Consider the following 24662-nt stretch of genomic DNA (forward strand, 5'->3'; position numbering starts at 1 on the left):
CCGCAATAGTGGCCATATTGTCTGTAAAGTTTCTGCTATCCCACCGAGCTGTTGAATGGTCAGCACTTTGAACTGCTGTTGGATGCTAATAGGTGCTGACATATTGGCATACCTGTCTCCAAAAATGCCATTACTCCGTAGTTCTTGTTCTTCGGCTTCTCCAACATCAAATCTCATTATGTGGATTAAAAAAGAATTAGATTCCGCTTCTGCTCTTTGACTATTCTTTTGATCCTGGTTGGCAGCGTAGGTACCTGCACTAGAACAGACCTCTGTCATTGGTTGATCGCACGAAATATCTGATCTTTGAGAGTGCTCATCATGTCGGCAAGCATCCGAAGTACCCTCCAGCTTGATGATCTGCGAGATATTATAACCAGGGTTTGAAAGGTCTCCGATACTCCTTTAATCCGGTTCTACCCGGCTTGCCGTGCATGCTGCCTGGGCAAACTGCACGGAAAACAATTGGTGTGAATCTTGAGAATTAGGCATGGAGACCTGCTGCATATCATTTCCATGAACATTGAAGGATGGCCGAGGGCACATGGTTGTTGAATCTGCATGAGCTATACTTGGAGCGGCATAATATTGGCCATAACTAGTTGCGCTTGTAGAAACGAGATGAGTAAAGTGTAGTTGAAGCTGGACATACTGTTCAGCTGGCCACTGGGTCTTGTTGCACACAAAGCTGCTATGATCGCTATGCGGGGAAGGTGCAGGTAGGCTTATAATTAGGTATTGAGGCTTCACTGCAAAAGAAGGCCAATTCAATATGCCGATGGGGCGAACAGTGACATTGTCGACCCACCCTTGTCTTGCTGGAATGAATAGGGAGAAGGGCCGCCAGCAGGTGGGGGCACAACAAGAGGTCGCATTCACAGAGGTGCAACAGCTCGAAGATGGATCCAAGTAGGCAATGCTATCGTGTGCTGTGCGGGCTCCAGGACTCTCAGCGAGCACCCACCTCCTCTGTCTTCAAACGTCTGCCTTTGTGAACCTGCTCTTGAAAGGCTGCCTCTGCGAACCTACTTTTGTTTACTTGCCAACTTGTGATGCGATGCTGCTATTATTTTCACGACAACGTTTTTTATTAACAACTTTTCACTACCTTGTTGTTTTAGTTTAATTTTGAGCTCTGCCATGTGGTCGATTCTATGACCAGATAGATTCCTACGACTAGACAGAGAAAAAAAGATAGTTTAATTTTGAGCTCTGCCACGTGGTCGATTCTACGACCAGATAGAGAAAAAAAAAGATCCTTTGGCTCACCAAGTAATCAATGGCATCGTCCGTGCACATGGCAACCACAGGGAGCCTGAAGGAGCTGGTTGACCAAGGAGTAAAGTCCGTTCCCTCCAAGTACGTGTTCCCCTCGCGCCCCAACAGCACCTTCAAGCCTCTTGCCTCCCCGCCTGTCATTGACTTGGCTCCTCTCGACACCCCTGAAAGACCCCTCGCTGTAGCCCAAATAGGCAATGCGTGCAGAGACTATGGTTTCTTCCAAGTAAGAGAGAATATTATCAGCCCAGCTCCTCACATCTCTCTTTTTTTGATGGGTGAATTGTTCCACGAATTGCGTTGCAGGTTATCAACCATGGCATCCCCCCCTCTCTTCTCGAGCGCCTCTTGGACGCCGCAGACAAGTTTTTCTCCCTCCCCATTGAGGATCGCTTGCTCTTTCTTGTGGATGACCCTCGTGACAAACGATCCGCTTGCGTCAACTGGAAAGAGACCATTGCTTTCAGATCCATTTCCAGTGCACCGGCTTTTTGCATGTAAGTCTTGTCGTGTTAAATTATTGGATGATTCCTGAACATTAGCTTTGGCATCAATATATGATGCAATAGATGAGAAATGCAAATGTGGTTCACATGGAAAGGTTTTAACTTATTCTTGAACACTCTCTTCTCTTGAGTAGGGAAAATGGGATGATCTTTCTTGATGTAAGTTTCGCATTGGCTAGAAGGCAGACAGTAATTAGTTTTAATCTTACATAGCATACATGTATGTAATATTGAATTCGTTACATTTTTGAGAGTCAAATCCTTTGAATAGAACGAGGAGACAAGCGAAGGATATCAAATGCTACATAGTAACTTAGGTACTTGCCAAGGTCCTTGATTAATGAAAGCACCGAATTTTAAAAACAAATAGACTGATGAAATTCAATTCTTTAAGGTTTTATATTGTAAAATGAGTACTCAATATTTAGTCTTGATTGTAAAGATGGTAACCAAACAACCTTATGCTTTGGTATATTATAATTAAAGACACCGCAAATATGTACGAGCCATACATATGAGGGCATTGACTAAGTGGCCGATTGGTAACCGTTGTCAATATGTATGTGAATAACCCTATGTGTCTAAATTCTTTGAATATGATGGCTTCGTTCTACTATCTATTTAGAGAGATTTTTTACACGATTAATCTGGGGCTTCTTCATTTTTCATTGACTGAGATTAGAAGGCGTCCACTTTCCTTATAAAAGTAGACCTTTGATAGATTTGACATGATTGATTGCAGACTTGTTAGCACTCCATTCATTTCCAAGAAGAGTTTATCCATGCATTATCCCTCTTTCCGGTTGATTAAGGGCTACATCACAGTGTTGTTAATTGCCTTGCTTTGTTGATGGACTCAAGGCCAGATGTGTGCTACATTCTGACCCTTAAGCATTTTTGACCTCTTGTTGTCACCATTGGTATGTTATTCTTAGGTGTCTTGGGTACATTTTATACTGGTGTTTCTATGATTTTTCTAGGTCGGTGTGATCCAAATTGGGTATATAAGAAATCTCTCATTAGTAGCTCTAGAAGATTCAGCTTCTTCCTTTTCAGTTTCCTCTTCTTCTCATACAAGTTATGTGTCTATGGGAGTGATTGCCTTTTTGAGCTTCAGACATGTTTCATGGAGTAGCGAGTGGCAACCCTTGGTTGTAGTCTCTGCCAAAGTAAAAGTAGGAGAAACTTGCTCGGAGGAGTTGAGATTCCTTAGACTATTGGTACATTTTATCGCTACTGTCAAGCAAAGCTGACGACAATCGTGACAAAAAATCAAATATCTCATAACATAAACACTGAGAAAAATGCGGGCTGCTGGCTGTACTTTGATTCGTGCTGCCACATCATCAAGTTGCCATATAAAGTTGTCAACGATGACATATCTTCAACATCATTACTGCCTATTCTGATATAGGATTCATCCATAGCTTCCATCATTTGGAGATCTCATAGAAGACCCAAGAGGAGCCTCTATCTTGGAGGCATTACTTGGCATTTTGTGGAGACATCATTAAGAGGAGCCCATTAATTGGAGACCATATTGAGGTGCGAATTGGATTGTAGCTCCTCACCTTTGCAAGAGGGGATATCATCTGTAGATGGCTCTGTGCCACATGAATATGCTACTATTACATCTTCAAAGCCAAGGTATGCACAAATGGCATCTCTTCCCATTGGGGCCTTACAAAGGCAGCCCTTCATACCAAAAGTAGGCAAAGTTGAGAGGTTGCTTTGTACTAATCCTATAAACACTCAAGAACCACGCCGGAAACAATGATGAGAAACTGATTTTGAGTCAAGATAGTCACAATACCCCTATTGAGTACTAGTGCCCGGCCAGAAACACTACCACTGTAGTGTAAAGTAGTTATGATGCTCTTGTTAGATTTTTGGAGGTCATCTTCTTGGGTATATCAAACCTTTCGATAGGCTTTGAGGCAGCACCAGTGTGTCTAATACATGCTGTAACTCATTGTATACACCAAGACCCAAAGCATGCCTGCGGAAAGGAAACACATAAAGACGATGACAAAAATACAAGAAACCGTCACGAATGAAACACTCGAACAATGCGTTCCTGAGTGGGTTCTTTAGATCTCGTCTTGAGAGCCAATGTCACGTGTACATCTAACCCTATGTGTACGTGGACAAGCTACTTCATGACTAGGGTTCAGTTCAGTTTAGTTCAGTCAGTTAGCCTAGCTTAGGAAGTGTTCTGGTACTTTTGTGACTCTGTTCGCAGACCGTGTATGTCCAGGCACTTAGAGTAGATGCATATCCTCTAGTTGCACACAATATGATCATCAGCATTACCATCAGAATCCATCAGGAGCATTTTCCAGTGCACAGAACCTATTTTCCTTATTTTAGCCATTTTTCACTTATTATTTTTAAGTGACTTTGTTGGGAAGCTGGGTAGGGCAAATTGGCTAAGGACATATACAAGAAAACTAGTGCTAGCACTTTCTCGTAGAAGAGGCAGCAGGAACACAGTGTTCAACAAGCACCTTCTCAGCAAGACCTTCCCCGGCAGCAAAACCAAGCGTTTTCAGCCAATAGACAGCCTAGCGTTTTTCATCAATGCAGCCTTGGCGTTTTTGCATTGCAGATCAGCACTGGCGGTAGCGGACTTCAGCGCTTAGCCTAGCATTTTTGCATCAAGCATCAGCAGATCCATAGCGTTTTTGCATCAACACAGAATCAGCCCTAGCATTTTTGGATCAGCAGGACCCCACTCAGTGTTTTGCAGATCCTCCGCGAGGGCAGAACACCCAGAAGCATCAGCGTGTTCAGTTTTCAGCATCAAGACACCGCAGTAGAACCCCCAAACCTCGCAGATCTCACCTTCCCGCGCAACAGATCCTCGCTGCACTGTCAGATCCACCGAGTTTTGCAGATTCAGCCCGGAAAACGCAGACTTCAGCATCTGCGTTTTCAGCTCGTCGTCGTCGCATTGTCGTCATCACCGTCGTCACTGACACAGAGTCAGAATTCAGCAGATACAAGATTTACAAATTTCAGCCCTTAGGGTTTTCAGTTTTCAGCCCGTCTTCTCGTCGTACTCATCGTCGTAGACATTGTTGGCAAGTCCATTGCATTGTAGAGATTTGTGCAATCAATAGTAGACCGCTCTCTCCATAGAGAGTGGGGCCTTCGGAGGAGGGTTTGACAATATTCTGGTGTCGTATTCTTCTCTCTCTCTCTCTCTCTCTCTCTCTCTCTCTCAGTCTCAACACCTTCATTCACAGTGTTTATCCACTTTGTTTGTGAATATTTGCACTCTCTCACTAAAGGAACGGAAGGCTCTCCCTTTCGTAAGTAAAAGGAACCCTTGAGCACAGTTCGGAGCACTCATCTTGAGCAAAGTTCAACATTCACTTCCGTTGCACCTTACGTTGGTATCAAAGCTCAAGGAAAATAATTTTTTTGCTTGTTGCGGTCGCACGTAACCCAAGTCCACTTGGGCGTGTCGATTCCTAATCGTGTTTTTGAAGAGTGACAGGAAACCCAAGAAAGAAGGGCTTGTCCAGCCTCCCCTTGTTTCTCTTTTCACTCATTGAGAGTGGATCGTACGCTTAGCGGTCGACCAATCGACGTGAGGTGGGAAAAAGCAACCTTGGTGTGAGCGCAAGGCTGCCAAGGGGTGCGTTCGCGGGAAAGAGAGGATCTTGGGTAAGAGAAGATCCTTCTCTAACACAGATTGCAAGCCAAAGAAAGAATCTCAAGAATCTCAAGTAACCAAGAACCACAAGAACCCAAGTTTCTCGTGAACTTAAGAACCCAAGACTTTAGTGTATGGTCGTCACCCGAAGCGGAATGGATACTTCGCATGGAGGTGATGAGCATGGAAGTGGTGAAGAAGAATTTTCCCCACCAGGAGGTTTTTCTGACCCTCCCCCTTCCCCATCTACGCCAAGGATTGCACCAAATCCTATGGAAGCTTTGATCAAGATGATGATGGATATGAAGTTACAGGAAGAAGTGCGACGCGCTACCTTGGAGGGCAAGCGCACAGAAAGAAAGATAGAATTTGATCGTGAACACAACGAAAGAAAGGTAGAATTTGAGTGTGAAGACAAAGAAAGAATGACAGCCATAGAGCGTGAGCGTGAGGCTTGGCGGATGAAGAAAGAAAGGCAGAATTGGATGGCGAGCACAAAGAAAGAACAGCCGAATTGGATCACGAGCCCGAAGAAAGATGGTTAGCCTTGGAGCGTGAGCGCGAGCAAGTGCGCTTGGCGGCCGAAGACAGACTTGGAGCGTGAGCGTGAGCAAGCGCGCTTGGCGGCCAAAGATAGACGAGCACAGAGAGACCAACATATGCAAGAGTTGGTCCTACTGTTTTCTAATGTGTAGGCGCAGATTGAAAAGAATCAGGAGAAGCAGACTCTTTCAGTCTTTTCTTCTCCAAAGCACGACACACATGATTTGCATGATCAAGATGTTATTATTCACGAGCATGGTGAATTGCATGATAATGATAAGCATGATGATTTGCAAGATACAGACGTGATTGTTCACAAGGATGATTGTTTAGTTGATACTTTGTCTAGTGAAGCTAACCTCATTGCAGATTCGATCAATCGCGAAGAACCGATCTTGGCTCTTGAGTCGAGGTCCCAAGAACCCCCGCAGGAAGTATTATGTGTGCGCATGATTGGTCAGCATGCATTGTTCGAGTGTTCCATTCTTGATGGTTTCCTGTATTTTAGTCACCGTCTTTATGTGAATCCTTTTTATAGGCATGCCATATTATACGATGAACACGATTCACTTATGAATGAGTACGGATATATGCGGATTACTCATGAAAAGATGAAATGTTTGCACCCAACGAATTCAATGCAGAAGACCCCCATTTTCAGCCCATAAAAACGCAGCCAAAACAGTCATTTTCAGCCACCGAACAGCCCCGAAATTCAGCAGGTAGAAGACCATAGATTTCAGCCCTAAAGTCGTCGTCGTCATCACCGTCGTCGTCATCGGCATAGTCCCAAGTTGCATCAGTCCATTGCATCCGCATTGTACCACTTTGTGCAATCAAAAGTAGACGACTCTCGCCGACGAGAGTGGGGCCTTCGGAGGAGGGTTTTACAACGTCTCTGGTGTCGTATCTCTCTTCTCTCTCTATCTCTTAGTCTCATACACTTGCACGCACAGTGTCCATTCACTTTGTTTGTGATCATAGCACTTTCCATTAAGAACGGAAGGCTCTCCCTTCCATAAGAACTAAAAGGAACCTTGAGCACAGTTCGGAGCACTCATCTTGAGCAAGCGCAACAATCATTCCGTTGCACCTAACATTGGTATCAGAGCTTTCGTAGTGTTCTTTATCACTCAAGGAAAGAACCACAAGAATTTTTTTTTGCTTCTTGAGGTCGCACGAACCCAAGTTCTCTTGGGCGTGTCGATTCCTAATCGTGTTTTGTTGAAGAGTGACAAGAATCCCAAGAAAGAAGGGCTTGTCCAGCCTCCCCTTGTGTCTCTTTTCACTCATTGAGAGCGGACCGTGCACTTAGTGGCCGGCCAATCGACGTGAGGTGGGAAAAAGCAACCTTGGTGTGAGCGCAAGGCCTCCAAGGGGTGTGCCTGCAGAAAGGAGTAGAACTCGGGTGAAGAGAAGATCCTTCTCAAACGCGGTTTGCATGCGAAAGAAAACCTCAAGAACTCAAGAACCTCAAGACCCTCAAGAAGCCAAGAACCCAAGCACCCAAGAATCCAAGAACCCAAGACCCTCAAGAACCCAAGTTCCTCGTGGACTTAAGGACCAAGGATCGCATGGTCTTCACCCGAAGCAGAATGGATACTTCGCATACAGGTGATGAGCATGAGAGAGGCGACGAAGAATTTTCCCCACCAGGAGACTTTTTCGACCCTCCCCCTTCGCCATCTACGCCACCAAGTGTACCAAACCCTATGGAAGCAATGGTCAAGCAGATGATGGCCATGATGGACAAACAAGAAGCAAATCGCCTTGCTTTAGAACGCGAACGCGACGTACGCAAAGAAAGAAAACAACAAAGAAAGGCGGAAGAGGCAGCACGAATCGCGGCCTTGGAGACCGAGCTGAGGCTCAATGAGAACTACGCACTCAAGAATATTCGACAAGTACTTGCCTCAAAGACCGAACCACCCAAAGATCGTGGGAGTTCATCAAGTGGCGCAAGCCACGATACGGATTTCAACCATCCAGTCACAGAGAAGTTGACCTTCAGTAAGTATGACGGTAAGATCGATGCTATGGTTATTCATTCTTGGTTGCATCAATTTAATGTCTATTTTGCGACAATTAAGAAGAGAGAAAATAGCAAAGTTTTGACGGCAGCTATGTACCTTGCCGGTGATGCCATTAATTGGTACCACGCATGGCAAGAGGCACAGCTAGCCGCGCACCTAGAGGAAGCCGACGGATTTACGTCCCTTTCCTTCAATTGGGTTGATTTCCAAGACAAGCTCAAGGCGCGGTTTATGCCACCTCAGTACCTTGCACGATTGAAGGACGATTGACGCGCTCTCAAGCAAAATGGTATGCTGGTTATGTCTTTTTCTAATCGTGTTTTGCAGGTAGGTACTCAATTACGAAAATCGGATGATGAGCGCAAAGAGGCTTTTCTCTTTGGATTGTACAAGTATATCAAGTACGATGTCGAGGTTCTCGATCCAATCGATCTCAACAAGGCGGTAGCGATTGCTTTCGCACAGGAGATGAAGCACAACAAGGGAAAGCCTAAGGAGAACAAGACTTCCACAAGTACCTCGCAGACTTCTTAGAACCCTCAGAACGGTAAGAATGGTAACTCTTCTAACCAATCTTCCAAAGTCTCTCAGAAAAGAATTCTTCCAATGAATCTAAGGGTAAGGCTAACACAATTGCTAAACCTAAGCTTACTCTAGATGAAAAGGTAGCACAAGGAATTGTAGGAGGATACATCATGTCAGAAGAGCAAAGCACTTATTCTAAGGAAGGTTGTTGTTTTCATTGTCACATTAAAGGTCACATAAAAAGAACATGTCCTAAGCTTGAAACGAATGAATCTAAAGAACCCACAGAACCCACTTCCTCTGTCAATGCAATGAATGATAACACGAGTGTGCCCCAAGTTTGTCATGACCCTCTCATTAAATGTTATGGTCGTACGACGGGGCAGCGTTTTGTCTTATTGTTTGATCGAGGTAGTATGCATGATGTGATTAGTTCCTCTTTTGTTGAGAGAGCCCGCCTCGAAGTTAGTCCGAGATCTCCTATCGAGGTCTCTGGCTTTCGTCCCGGTATGGACGCTCTCATCACAGAGGAGTGCCTTGATGTGTTGTTTGGAATTCAACAAGCTGCCTTCACTAGACGATTTGTTGTTTCTCCTCTCTCAGGATGTGATATGATTTTGGGCATTCGATGGTTTCGTGATAATGACGCTCTCATGAATTTTTCGGCTAACACTATAACTCTCAATGCCGACAGTGATTCTCCTATTGTCATTCATGGAGAGGACATTGCTCATTCTCCATCTCTCATTGCTAATATGCAGGACAAGATTGAAAGGATTCAGGAAAAGGAGACTCTCTCAGTCCCTTTTTCTCCACAGCATGACACACAGAATTTGCATGATTATGAGAAGCATGATGATTTGATTGACAAAGATAAGCATGATGATTTGCATGATCAAGATATGCTTTCTCACATGTATGATGAGTTGCATGAAGAAGATGTGATTGTTCACAAGAATGATGAGTTAGTTGATGCTTTTTCTAGCGAAGCTAACCTCGTTGCAAATTCGATCAATCATGAAGAAGCGATCTTGGCTCTCGAGCCTAGGTCCAAAGAACCCTCACAGGAAGTATTATGTGTTCGCATGATTGATACGTACGCATTGTTCGAATGTTTCATTCGTGATCGTTTCTTGTATTTTAGTCAGCATCGTTATGTGATCCCTTTTCCTAGGCATGACATATTGTATGTTGAACACGTTTCTCTCATGGATGAGCACGAATGTATGCGGATTAGTCATGAAAAGCTGAAAAGTATGTATGTCAGGAAGTCACATTCCATGTCTCTTCCTTGGCATGACACAGTTTCCGAACGAGCACATGAAAGTATGAGCACCAAGCGTGGGCATTTCCATTGTGTTTTGCCACAGTTGATTGCTCTAGATCATAAGAGAAAGATTCGATCTCATTGTTTGCGTGTATGTGGTGAACGGTTTAGCACTGCGTCTCTGTGTTCATCGACATGGCATGCACAATCTTTTAGGAAGACAAGATTTTTTCCACTCACTTTACATGAAATGGGTATATTCATGTTTTTGTGTTGAAAGTTGTTTTAGGAATTTTCAGCCATGGAGATTCTTGAAGAAGGAAGAAGCATGACTCTAGACGAAGTTGAAGCATCGAAGGAGCCACAGAAGACTTTGAGTCGCTTTCGGCACGGCCCAAAGAAGCAAGCGTTGCAGACCTTTATGAAGTTCAAGTACCGCACGACCCACATAGCACAATGGGCCGGCGAAGAGTCCGTTCCAGAATTCCGGATGCTATTGCCGATCTCCCTCGACGCCATACAGTTCGGTACTAGTACCTCACTTTGAAAAGGAGGGGGCGTCACGTGACACATCCAACCCTATGTGTCCGTGGACAAGTTACAGCATGATCAGGGTTCAGTCTGTCCAGTCAAGTCTAGATTAGAAGTGATCTGGCACTTTTTGTGGGTCTATTCGTAGACTGTGCATGCCCAGTCACTAAGTGTAGATGCATATCCTCTGGTTGCACACAGCATGATCATCAGTATTCCCTTCAAAATCCATCAGATTCAGTCAGAGGAATTTTCCAGTGATTTTAGCCTATTTTCCCTATTTTGGATATTTTTCACTTATTAATTTAAGTGACTTCCCAACAAAAGTAGGTAGGGCAATTTTGCTAAGTTTGTATATAAGCAAACCCAAGTTAGCACTAAATGGGAGAAGAGGTAACAAGAGCTCCCGCTCAACAGGCACCTTCTTAGCAAGAACCCATCAGAACCCTCGCGTTTGGGTATCCCCTCATCGCCCACACCCTTATCCACTTTCAGTTTCTCACCATCGCCCACAAGCCTGGCGTTTGTCAGCATTGCATGGTCGCATCCTCCACAGACAGGTCAGCGTTTCACTAACGCTAGCAGATCAGCCTGGCGTTTGTGGTTTTCAGCCTTGACAGCAGCCCAAACTCCTGGCGTTTTCAGCCCTAGCGACCACCTTCAGATCAGCGTTTTTCCCAGGAGATAGGCAACGTTTTCAGCGTGCAAGAATAGCAGCAGATTCAGCCCTAGTCCCATGCAGAAAACCCCCATTTTCAGCCCATAAAAACGCAGCCAAAACAGTCATTTTCAGCCACCGAACAGCCTCGAAATTCAGCAGATAGAAGACCATAGATTTCAGCCCTAAAGTCGTCATCGTCATCACCGTCGTCGTCATCGGCATAGTCCCAAGTTGCATCAGTCCATTGCATCCGCATTGTACCACTTTGTGCAATCAAAAGTAGACCACTCTCGTCAACGAGAGTGGGGCCTTCGAAAGAGGGTTTTACAACGTCTCTGGTGTCGTATCTCTCTTCTCGCTCTATCTCTTAGTCTCATACACTTGCACGCATAGTGTCCATTTACTTTGTTTGTGATCATAGCACTTTCCATTAAGAACGGAAGGCTCTCCCTTCCATAAGAACTAAAAGGAACCTTGAGCACAGTTCGGAGCACTCATCTTGAGCAAAGCGCAACAATCATTCCGCTGCACCTAACATTTTCAGCCTTGAATCACAGCAGCACCATCAACGTTTTTTCAACATCAAAACAACAGCGTTTTTAAAAACTAGAAACGCAGTCAGACCTGCGTTTTCAATCGCCCCAAAACAGCCCCAAGTGTGGCAAATTTTGAGCAGATAGAAGATCTCCGATTTCAGCCTGTAAGTCATCATCGTCGTCACCGACATAGTCCCAAGTTGCATCAGTTTGCATGCATCGTCATTGTACCACTTTGTGCAATCAATAAGTAGACTACTGTCGCCAACGAGAGTGGGGCCTTCGGAGGAGGGTTTTACAACGTCTCTGGTGTCGTATCTCTCTTCTCTCTGTCTCTCAGTTCCATACACTTGCACACACAGTGTCCATTCACTTTGTTTGTGATCAATAACTCTCTCATTAAGAACGGAAGGCTCTCCCTTCCATAAGAACAAAAAGAACCTTGAGCACATTTCGGAGCACTCATCTTGAGCAAAGCGCAAACATTCATTCCGCTGCACCTAACAATATGTCATGCCTAGGAAAAGGGATCACATAAAGACGTTGACTAAAATACAGGAAATGATCATGAATGAAACACTCGAACAATGCGTGCTGACTAATCATACGAACACACTTCTTGTGAGGGTTCTTTGGACCTAGGCTCGAGATCGAAGATCGGTTCTTCGTGTTTGATTAAATCAGCCTGTGGGGGTTCTGTGGACCTCGGCTCAAGAGCCAAGATCGGTTATTCGTCATTGACGAATCCGCAATGAGGTTAGCTTCACTAGAGAAAGTATCAACTAACACATCATCCTTGTGAACAATCACATCATCTTCATGCAAATCATCATGCTCGTGAGAAATCACATCCTGATCATGCAAATCATCATGCTTGTCATTGTCATCCAAATCATCATGCTCATCGTTATCATTCAAATCATCATGCTCATCATTATCATTCAATTCATCATGCTTCTCATAATCATGCAAATCCTTGTGTGTCATGCTTGGGAGAAGAAGAGACCGAGAGAGTCTCCTTTCCCCAAATCTCTTGCATCTGTGCCTGAACTTGAGAAAAGAGTCGCCAAAACTCTTTCGTGTGTCGGTTGCTCTGTTCTTGTCTGGCTTTGGCTGCCTTTCTTTCTGCTTCTCTTTCTGCGTTTCTTTCTGCGTATCTGCGTTCCATTTCTGCCATTCTTTCTGCATTGCTTGCTTCGCGGTCTAACTTCTTGTCCATAAACATCCGCTCCAACTCCTCCATAGGAGTTAGTGCAATCCTTGGCGTAGATGGGGAAGGGGGAGTGTCGGAAAAACCTCCTGGTGGGGAAAATTCTTCTTCGCCTTTCTCATGCTCATCACCTCCAAGCGAAGTATCCATTCTGCTTCGAGTGATGACCATCCACTGAAGTTGTGGGTTCTTGTGGTCTTGGGTTCTTAAGTTCACGAGGAACTTGGGTTCTTGTGGGTCTTGGGTTCTTGGGGGTCTTGAGGTTCTTGGGTTCTTGGGTTCTTGAGTTCTTGAGTTCTTGAGGTTCTTCTTTCGCTTGCAATCTGTGTTTGAGAAGAATCTTCTCTTCACCCGAGTTCTGCTCTTTTCCACGGGCGCACCCCTTGGCGGCCTTGCGCTCACACCAAGGTTGCTTTTTTACACCTCACGTCGATTGGCCGGCCGCTAAGTGCACGGTCCGCTCTCAATGAGTGAAAAGAGGCACAAGGGGAGGCTGGACAAGCCCTTCTTTCCTGGGTCCTGTCACTTTTCAAAAACACGATTAGGAATCGACACGCCCAAGCGAACTTGGGGTTCGTGCGACCTCAACAAGCAAAAAAAATTCTGTGATTCTTGTGGTTCTTCCCTTAAGTGATACAGAACACTGCCAAAGCTCTGATACCAATGTAAGGTGCAGCGGAATGAATGTTTGAACTTTGCTCAAGATGAGTGCTCCGAACTGTGCTCAAGGTTCCTTTTGTTCTTATGGAAGGGAGAGCCTTCCGTTCTTACTGAGAGAGTGCAATGGACACAAACAAAGTGAATGGACACTGTGCGTGAAAGTGTTTGAGACTCAGAGATAGAGAGAGAATACGACACCAGAGATGTTGTAAAACCCTCCTCCGAAGGCCCCACTCTCTATGGCGAGAGTGGTCTACTTATGATTACACAAATCTCTACAATGCTTGGACTTGCCGATGATGTCGACGACGATGAGGACGATGACGACTCGACGAAACGGGCTGAAATCTGAAAATACTATGGGCTGAACTGTGCAAATCTTTATCTGCTGAATTCTGACTCTATGTCGATGACGATGTCGATGCCGACGATGGAACGACGACACATTGAAAACGCAGATGCTGAAATCTGCGTTTTCCGGGCTGAAACTGTAAACCTTGCGGAAACTGACCGCGCGGCGAGGAACTGCTGTGTGAAGGTGAGATCTGCGAGGTTTGGGAATTGATCTGCGGTGTCTAAGGGCTGAAAACTGAAAACGCTGATGGTTCTTGATGTTCCATCGTGGTGAATCTGCAAAACGTTGGGGCTGATCTGCAAATAAAAAACGCTAGGGCTGAAAACTGATCTGCATTCGTCGGATGTCCTGCAAATGCAAAACGCTAGGCTGATCTGTGGTTCTGTTGTCGCCGGGAATCTACAAATGCAAAAACGCTGGCTGATCTGGGGTCTTATGCAAAACGCTAGCCTCTCTGCTGTGTAGCAAAAACGCTAGGCCTTGCTGGGGGTTCCTGCTGAGAAGGTGCCTGTTGAGCGGTGCTCCTGCTCCCTCTTCTGCCAATTAGTGCTAATCTAGGTTTGCTTATATACAAACTTACTCAATTTGCCCTACCTACTTTCCAACAAAAGTCACTTAAAAATAATAAGTGAAAAATGTCAAAAATAGGGAAAATAGGCTAAATGCATTGGAAAATTCCCCTGAAGGATTGTGATGGGAATTTGATGGTCATGCTGTGTGCAACCAGAGGATATGCATCTAATCTAAGTGTCTGGACATGCACGGTCTGCGAACAAACTCACAAAAGTGCTAGATCACTTTTTATTCTAGACTGACTGGACTAACTGAACCCTTGTCGTGTTGTAGCTTGTCCACGGACACATAGGGTTGGATGTGTCACGTGACATCGTGCATGTCCAGGCACTTAGAGTAGATGCATATCCTCTGGTTGCACACATCATGATCATCAGCATTACCATTAGAATCCATCAGGAGCATTTCCTAGTGCACAAAACCTATTTTCCCTATTTTAGCCATTTTTGACTTATTATTTTTAAGTGACTTTGTTGGGAAACTGTGTAGGGCAAATTGGCTAAGAATATATATAAGAAAACTAGCGCTAGCACTTTTTGGCAGAAGAGGCAGCAGGAACACAATGTTCAACATGCACCTTCTCAGCAAGACCTTCCCCGGCAGGAAAACCAAGCGTTTTCAGCCGACAGACAGCCTAGCGTTTTTCATCAATGCAGCCCTTGCGTTTTTGCATTGCAGATCAGCACTGGCGGGTAGCAGACTCCAGCACTTAGCCTAGCCGAAGATAGACGAGCACAGAGAGACCAACACACGCAAGAGTCGGTCCTACTATTTTCTAATGTGCTGATTGAAAAGAATCCAGAGAAGGAGACTCTCTCAGTCTTTTCTTCTCCAAAGCACGTCACACATGATTTGTATGATCAAGATGTGATTATTCAGGAGCATGATGAGTTACATGATAATGATAAGCATGATGATTTGCAGGATACAGACGTGATTGTTCCGAAGGATGATGGTTTAGTTGATACTTTGTCTAGTGAAGCTAACCTCATTGCAGATTCGAGTTATCACGAAGAACTGATCTTGGCTCTGGAGTCGAGGTCCCAAGAACCCCCACAGGAAGTATTATGTGTGTGCATGATTAGTCAGTACGCATTGTTCGAGTGTTTCATCGTGATGGTTTCCTGTATTTTAGTCACCGTCTTTATGTGATTCTTTTTTATAGACATGCCATATTATACGATGAACACGATTCACTCATGAATGAGCACGGATGTATGCGGATTACTCGTGACAAGATGAAATGTTTGCACCCAAGGAATTCACATTGCATGTCTCTTCCTTGGCATGACACAATATCCGAAAGAGCACAAGAAGGATTGAGCATCAAGCATCGGCATTTCCATTGTGATTTGCCACAATTGATAGATTTAGGTCAGAAAGACAAATTTCGATTCCATTGTTTGCGTATGTTTGATGAACGGTTTGGCACTCCATCTATATGTTCATCTACATTGCATGTACAGTCTTTAAGAAAGACTACAATTTTCCCAGTCACTTTATAGGGAATGGGTATTTTCATATTTTTGTGTTGGAAGTTGTTTCATGAATTTTCATCTTCGGAGATTCTTGAAGAAGATATACGCATGACTATAGACGAAGTTGAAGCATTGAAGGAGCCACAGATGACTTTGTGTCGCTTTCGGCGCGGCCCAAAGAAGCAAGCGTTGCAGATCTTTATGAAGTTTAAGTATCGCATGACCCACACATCAGAGTGCACCGGTGAAGAGTCTTTCACAGGATTCCAGACGCTGTGGCGATCTCCCTCGACGCCATACAGTTCGGTACCGGTATCTCACTTTGAAAAGGAGGGGATGTCACGTGCATATCTAACCCTATGTGTACGTGACAAGCTACTTGATGACTAGGGTTCAATTCGGTTCAATCAAGTTGAGTTAGTTAGCCTCGCTTAGGAAGTGTTCTGGCACTTTTTGTGAGTGTGCTAGCAGACCGTGCATGTCCAGGCACTTAGAGTACATGCATATCCTCTGGTTGCACACAGCATGATCATTAGCATTACCAACAGAATCCATCAAGAGCATTTTCCAGTGCACAGAACCTATTTTCCTGATTTTAGCCATTTTTCACTTATTAGTTTTAAGTGACTTTGTTGGGAAACTGGGTAGGGCAAATTGGCTAAGGATATATATAAGAAAACTAGCGCTAGCACTTTCTGGCAGAAGAGGCAGCAGGACCTTCTCAGTAAGATCTTCCCCTGTAAGGATTCTAGATACTAATCCTTAATTAAGCACTTAAACTCATGGTTAAGACTTAAGAAACTGACTCAGAAGACTGTGTGTTGATTGATTGATATGACTTGTTGAAAACTGAGTACAATAGGCTCCTTATATAGGAGACGAAGAGACGTAAATGAAAAGACACATCTCTTGGTGAAGAGACATGACTTTAGATGTAAAGACACATCCTTTTGGCGAAGAGCTGCAACCATTGGGCGAAGAGTCACACCCGTAGAGCGAAGGGGTGTGACCAGTCGTCGAAGGAGTGTGGCTTTTGGCGAAGAGGCACATCTCTTGAGCGAAGGGTCGTAACCATCCAAGCGCAGGGGTCCTCCTTGGCATGGCACTTCGCGTACCTGCAACTAGGAGTAGACGTAATACTGCAACATAGTCACAATCGTGACATTCCCTCCCTCTTTAAATAAAACCCAAGGTAGTTGAAGAAACTCTGAGAGAAGGAAATGTATTGTTGTAGTGCTTCTGCATCCAAAGCTCTTTGTGTTAAGTCCCACGTCATGGCACTGTTATTGACCATGACTATTTTGCCAAACTGAAAACTGATGGTATCTGCAACTTGATAAGTGCCTTTGTCAAAGTCTTTTGTAACTTCGAGCTTTGTCCAAGAAAAGATTGAATTTGTATCTGCTTCGAGTGAAATTATTGATAAACTGACTTGAGTTGTCTGTTGAGTGATGACCACTGGTTGGAAATCTGTAAGGTATTCCATTGGTTTGTCTGGAACAATAAGATCCTCCTGATGGGATGTCGCAGACTGAGACAGAGAAGTGTTTGGAGGTATTTCCATCTGTAAAGGTTTATCTGTGGAATAAATTCTGTCCAACGATTCAGTTGTAGCGACTAAAGTCGTGCTGCAAGAGTCAACTTTGAAGAATTATCATTCATCACTGCATTTGGTATCTGTTTAGAAACAAAGACTGTATTCTGCAAGGGCGGTGACGAGGCCAATTTTCTTGCTTGGATCACGGCCAAAGAAGAGTTTATGTGCTTGTTGGTTGTCACATAAGAACTGGAATCTTCTGAATCTTCAGTTTTCTAAGCGGGTATTAAGGCTTCCAATTGACAAGGGGGAGGTTGAGAAAGTTGTTGCCTCTTAGCCCTCTAAAGGATCCTCTTGCACAAGGAAAGGATCAATAAATTTGTAACTTTACCACCACCAGACAAGAAAGACTTAAATGTAGGGCATGGCTCGCGAGGGAGAACTTGTCCAGCGTCGCGGCATTCACGATCGAGTACTCGACTAGGGCCGGATATATGTGCCACTAAGTAAGCCCATCTTGATATCGATGATGATCCGTTGGAAGCTTCATATTGCTGCTTTTGTTGCCGATGATTCGAATAAGAAGTTGGTTGCTTAGTAATGTAACTTTTCCAAGAATATTCATGCTGAGACTTTTGCTGCTCGCACGAAGGTACTTTGTGTCTAGTTGTCTTTGAGAAACCGCTTTGGGTGAGAAAATTTCGGTTCCGAAGGCTTATGTTTGAGTGGTTCTTTCTGGTCGACCAGTGAAGCGTCGGAAGAAAATGCATGTATTGTCCCAGAAGCTGTTGGGTGACCGGGAAGCGTTTTGTGTTGGGTTAAAGGCCTAAATAACCCCTTTTTGTACATTTTTATACTTTGTCCAGGTTCATATTGAACCTGGACACATTTTTTAAAGGTCACTTATAATAAAAGTGGGAAAACCCAAAACTCACTTATTGAGTTTTCCCCAAAAACGTGAGCTCTCTCTCTCTCCCTCTTCGTTCTGCTAGCGCTTCCTCTCCTGCTGGCTTTCGCCACCCCTCTGCACACACTGCACATCTTCGCGTGCTCTACCACTTGCACACACTGCCGCGCGCTCATCAATTGGTATCAGAGCCAGATTAGGGTTTCAGAAGCTTTGCGCAAGTGGCTGGACAGCAGGCGAAAGGCTTCTCTCGCGTCAAATTTCCGCTTTCATCGCGAAGCCCCTTACTTCCGGTGTCACCTAGGGTGATTAGGGTTTCCAAAACAGCCTAAAACAGGCTGAAAACAGGTAAAAACAAAAAAATTACAGGTCAAAACAGAAAAACGCAGGTGTTCTAAATCGATTCCCGTGAATGCCCCTTGCTTTTCCCACTCAAAACAGGTCCATTTGACGCAAATTGATGCGCCAAAACAGTAAATTTGCAGAAAATTCAGAATTGGACTGTTTTTATGTACACAAATTGAGGTTTATGTACGCCATTTGTGGGTTTATGCAAGTACGCATTGGGGATACTTGTTAATTGCTGAAATTTTCAGCACATTGTATGCAACGTGCGGTACATTGTGATCACTGAAAATTTTCAGATTTTGTGTAGACACTTTCTGCTGCATTTTTATCCGTGCAAATGGCCTCTACTTTCTCGTCGTCTCATGCCAAGAGCTTGATGGAAATCAAGCGATTTGACGGTACTGGTTTCGACCTATGGCAGACAGGATGCAGGGGATTTTATTCCTGAAGGATTGTGAGGACGCCCTTTTGGCTGTAAAGCTTGAGAATATGCCGGATGAGGATTGGGCCAAGCTCAACAAGAGGGCAAAGGCCTATATCAAAATGGCTGTGACCGATGACATTTTGGTGGACATAAAGGGCTTGGACAGTGCACATGCAATTTGGCATAAGTTGAAGGCGACTTATGAGAATGCCATCCCTGTGAATCAGGTGTATTTGATGCGCAAGCTGGTGAACATGATGCTTGACGAAACCAAGCCGGCTTCTGAGTACTTAAGTGCTTTCACCAATGTTATGAGTCAGCTACAGGATACTGGGCTTCAACCTTTTGATGACAAGTTGAAAGCCATATTTTTGTTGATGACTTTGTCAGACTCTTGAGAAACGCTTGTGGTTTCTTTGAGTAATAGCCCCAACCTCACATATAATGGAGTGCGAGGCTCCATCTTAAATGAGGAAATTAGATGCAAGTTTAGTGGTGGGGAAGGTGGCAGTTCTGCTTACAATGCGAGAGGCAGAAGTCAGAAGCAAAATACAGGTACCAAGACTCAAAACAGGAGGAAAAGCAAGTCTAGGGATAAGGATGTGACTTGTTACCAGTGTGGCAGAAAAGGCCATAAGAAGCCAGATTGCAGGTATTTCAAGAAAGAGGAGGAAAGAAAGAAGGAATCACAGGAGAAGAAGAAGACAGAGGATAAGAAAGGGGAAAAATCAGCAGGTACTTCCTCCAAGAATTCGGAGACTGTCAATGCATCCTCTAGTGTGGTTATCATAGAGTTATTCGACAGTGAGGAGATCTTGGTTGCAGCTTCATGCCCCTCAGATTTTGTTGTAGCAAATGCAGAAGACATGCTTATCTCACGTAGAGATGTCATTGATGCGTTGCTAAGTGCAAATGATGGCCTTACACAGTCTTGGATAGTAGACTCGGGTGTCTCATTTCATGTGACTCCATCTGTGGAGTGTTTTGCTTCTTATCATGTAGGCAAGTATGGCAAGGTTTACCTTGGGGATAACCATGCTTGTGACATTGAAGGAATGGGCACTGTGCGCTTGGCATTAAACAATGGCCAAGAGTTTATGCTTAAAGATGTAAGGTATGTACCAGGTATCAAGAAGAGTCTATTGTCTGTTGGCCAGATGGATGCACAGGGTTATACAACCATTTTTTCTGGGGGTTCATGGAAGTTGCTTAAGGGATCAATGCTCATTGTCAAGGGATGCAAGAGTGGTACATTGTACTATTTACATGGCAAAGCTTTGCCTGGCAAGTTTCTTGCAGTGGCCGAAGTTGCTTCTCATTTGGAGTTGTGGCACAAAAGACTTGGCCATATGAGCCAGAAGGGACTTGATGTGCTCTCCTCTTTGAAGAGGGTTGATGTAAAGGGCACCAAGTTAGATTTTTGTAATGACTGTTTGTATGGTAAACAAAAGAAGTCTTCTTATTATTCTGGTGTCTCGCGCAAAGCTAATGCTCTTGATTTAATTCACTCCGATGTATGTTCAATGCCTGTTAAGTCTTTTGGTGGTGCATCATACTTTGTTACATTCATTGATGATTGCACTAGGAAAGGCTGGGCATATTTGTTAAAGAATAAGAGTGAGACATTTAATGCATTTAAGAGGTTTCATGCTTTTGTGACCACGCAAAAGGGTAGTAAGCTTAAATGTCTGAGATCTGACAATGGGGGGGAGTACATGTCTGCTGAATTTCAACGTTATTGCGAAGAATATGGGATTAAAAGGGAGTTGACAGCCCCTTATAATCCATCTTCTAATGGTGTGGCTGAGAGGTATAACCGTACTTTATGTGAGAGAGTGCGTTGCATGTTGTCCACGGCTAATCTCCCTCATGGGTTTTGGGGAGAGGCTTTGGAAACTGCAGTTCATGTATGCAATCGCTCTCCTAACAGTACGCTAAAAAATGACATTCCAGAGGAGGTTTGGTCTGGCAAACCTGCCTCTTATGATCATTTGAGAGCGTTTGGCTGCGAGGCTTTTGTCCATGTTCGTAATGACTTGAGGACAAAGCTAGATGCAAAGTCTATCCAAGGACTCTTCCTAGGTTATGGGGAAGAGGGTGAAATGGGTACAGGATATGGTTGCCTCAGTTTAAGAGGGTAGTACGCAGCCGAGATGTAGTGTTCAATGAGGCTAAATTGCTGAAAAATGCTACATCTTCTGAAATTGATAAGAAATCGGTCAAATTTCAGCCTCTCTTGCCACCTATTGATGTTGAAAAAGAGCCTCAAGATGCATTACCGCAAGCTGAAATTGATAATCAGCCGGTTAACCTTGAGCCAAAAGAGGTAGGACATGATTTAGATGCTCCAAATGAGGATGGACAGCCACCTGTCATGGCTGAAAATGATTTTCAGCAGCATGAGCATGCTGAAAATGAGTTGCCTCTTGATGTAGAATCTGTGCCTGAGAATGTAGATCATTGGGTACGCAAGTCTACTCGTGTCAGAAGGTTGATACAGCGCTTTCACCCCTCTTTGCATCATGTTATGTTGACAGATGAGGGTGAGCCTCTTACATATAAAGAGGCAAAATCATGTGAGTTAAGCAGTAAGTGGGAGCTTGCGATGCAAGAGGAAATCAAATCTTTGCATGCAAACAATACTTGGGATCTTGTGCCATTGCCTAAAGGAAGAAAGGCTCTTCCTAACAAATGGGTTTACAAGGTCAAATGTGTTGATGGAAAGCCCAAGTTTAAAGCAAGGTTAGTTGCCAAAGGGTATGCACAGAAAGAGGGGATTGACTTTCAAGAGATCTTTTCTCTTGTTGTAAAGCTTACGACATTGCGTGTCCTTTTTGCTCTCGCTGCAGTGCTTGACTTAGAATTGAATCAAATGGATGTAAAAACAGCTTTTCTTCATGGTGACATTGATGAAGATATCTACATGAAGCAACCTGAGGGTTTTGTAGTTCCTGGTAGAAAGGAACTTGTATGCAAACTAAGAAGGGCACTGTATGGTTTGAGGCAGTCATCACGTCAGTGGTACAAAAAGTTTGATACTTTTATGCTGTCTCAAGGCTTTAAACGCAGCCATTCAGACCATTGTTTGTATACAAAGAAGGATAATGATGGAAGTCCTATAATCCTTGTGCTATATGTAGATGATATGTTAATTGCTGGGAAGCATAAGTCTACCATTGATGCTCTTAAACGTCAGCTGAATTCAGCTTTTGCAATGAAGGATTTAGGTGATGCTGAGCACATCTTGGGCATGAGAATCAAGAGAGATAGAAAGTTGAAATTGCTCTTCTTATCTCAAGAAAAGTACATTGCTAAAGTACTTGACAGGTTTAACATGGCTGAAGCTAAGTCACTTGGAGTACCTTCACCTCCACACACAAAACTTAGCAAAGCCGATTGCCCAAAGGATGACGTGGGAGTGAATACTATGAAGGGAATCCCTTATGCATCAGCTTGTGGTTCTCTTATGTATGCTATGGTTGCCACTCGTCCTGACATTGCCCATGCGGTGGGAGTTGTTATTAGATACATGTCCAATCCCGGCAAAGCACATTGGGAAGCTGTGAAATGCATTCTGAGATACTTGTCAGGTACACAATCTAGGTGTATATGCTATGGCAAAAGTGACCTGAAGTTGCAGGGCTATTGTGATGCAGATATGGCAGGTGACTTGGATACCAGGAAGTCCACTAGTGGCTATGTGTTTGCTATTGCTGGTGGTGCTGTCTCTTGGTGTTCACGACTGCAGAAAATTGTGGCATTGAGTACTACTGAGGCTGAATATATTTCAGCCACTGAGGCTTCTAAAGAGGCCATATGGTTGGGCAGACTTGTCAAAGAGCTTGGTATGCCTGCTAGTACTCCTGTCTTGGGATGTGATAGCCAAAGTGCTATCTATTTGGCCAAGAATGCCATGTTTCATGCACGGACAAAGCACATTGATGTGCGATACCACTTCATACGACAGGTATTGGAGGATGGTCTAGTCACCTTGACTAAGATTTACACACAGGATAACCCTGCAGATGTTCTCACCAAGAGTCTTGCTAAGGCTCAACATGAGCATTGCATACAGCTGGTGGGAGTTGGTTAACTTAAAGGCGTCATTTATGCCTTTAAGTGGGAGGTTGTTGGGTTAAAGGCCTAAATAACCCCTTTTGGTACATTTTTATACTTTGTCCAGGTTCATATTGAACCTAGACACATTTTTTAAAGGTCACTTATAATAAAAGTGGGAAAACCCAAAACTCACTTATTGAGTTTTCCCCAAAAACGTGAGCTCTCTCTCTCTCCCTCTTCGTTCTGATAGCGCTTCCTCTCCTGTTGGCTTTCGCCACCCCTCTCTGCACACACTGCACATCTTCGCGTGCTCTATCACTTGCACACACTGCCGCGCGCTCATCATTTTGCATTTGCATCTGATTCAAGCGAATGTGAATTGATGCGAGGCTTGTTGAAAGTGCTCCCATCTGCTTTTTGAGAACTGCTATCGGGTTCTCGGGAAAAATATCGTCGTCGCCTTCTCCGGAAATATTGACAGCTCAGAGGGAATATCGTCCACGAAACTCAGTCACGTGATGAACGCAAAGTCTTCGAACCCATCTCGAGAATTGGCCATGGCACATTCACAGGAGTTGAAGCTCCATTGTCGGCTGCTGAAATTTGATTGCCAAGGGAAAGGGGCGTGTCCACACGAGCGGGCAGTACCCGGAAAATGGCCAGCAGAGGGGGGCGATCAAATTTGGGTCAGCAAGGGGCGCTGAATTTTGCTTACGCTGCCTTCTTTTTATGCAAGCGCTGGCTGAATTTCTTTTTTACGATGCTTGCTTAGAGGCTTTGTTTTTCTGCTGATGTGGCATTAAATTGTAACATCATCCTATAACTTATGGTGACATGGCATCAAGTGATGATGTGGCAAAATTTTTTAAAGGATGCTTATGCTTGGGCGATTAAAGCACAGCCAGCGATCTGTTTATTAAAAAAACCCAGCGTCAGTTTATTCCAGCGTGTATACAGGCAGCGGTTCAATATAGGCAGCACTTCAACAATTCAGCCAGCGAAGGGGCGCGTGAAGAGGTGCGAACACCGGCTCTCTGCGAAGAGGTGCTTGAAAATTTCAGCCAACAGGTACAGCAGTTGATGTAATACAGCCAGGAGCGCCAAAGGTCATGCTGCTTGGGAAGGGGTGTGAGTACATGAGAAAAGGGGGTTGCTGGCTGCCAACGCATATGCTCAATTCAGCCCAGCATTCAGCCAGCGTTTCATGCGCCAATGGGTAGCAAGCGAAGAGGCATGCTGTCTGGAAGGGGTGCGAGCACGAAGGGGCACGCCTGCTGGCTATGTGGCTATTTGTGCAGAGAGGTGCAAGCAAAATCCAAAGGGTACATCCCCTGAAAGGGCAATAGCAGGACCACCAGCATCGCCTTTCACGCGTATGTGGCGCGCACGCACACACCTGTGTTCTGTTTTCTGTTTACAGAATGGAGAAAGAAGGTTTAGGTTACCTCATATGCTCGTATGCACATGCGTACCACCTTTCTTCTGCTTCCATGTAACTCCGGGAAGGGGGGGAGAGGATAGCGGCGAGGGTGAGAGGCTCTCAACCTTCAGGTCCCGGGAAAAAATTTGC

At 44.5% G+C, this 24662-nt stretch overlaps 1 protein-coding gene across 1 annotated transcript in view; it reads left to right on the forward strand.

Annotated features, from left to right (window-relative positions):
- Nucleotides 1–1257: 1257 nt before the first annotated feature.
- The window catches only part of LOC147436742 (1-aminocyclopropane-1-carboxylate oxidase homolog 1-like), a 54158-nt gene continuing 30753 nt past the window's right edge, over nucleotides 1258–24662 (forward strand). The window contains exons 1-2 of the mRNA XM_086486171.1: nucleotides 1258–1504; nucleotides 1585–1775. Of these exons, the coding sequence (XP_086342297.1) occupies nucleotides 1280–1504; nucleotides 1585–1775 (416 nt within the window). The 5' untranslated portion in view covers nucleotides 1258–1279. The remainder of the gene's footprint in view (nucleotides 1505–1584; nucleotides 1776–24662) is intronic.

Source organism: Adiantum capillus-veneris, chromosome 17 (genome assembly GCF_014529385.1).
Source record: "Adiantum capillus-veneris isolate H3 chromosome 17, ASM1452938v2, whole genome shotgun sequence".
NCBI classification, from domain to species: domain Eukaryota; kingdom Viridiplantae; phylum Streptophyta; class Polypodiopsida; order Polypodiales; family Pteridaceae; genus Adiantum; species Adiantum capillus-veneris.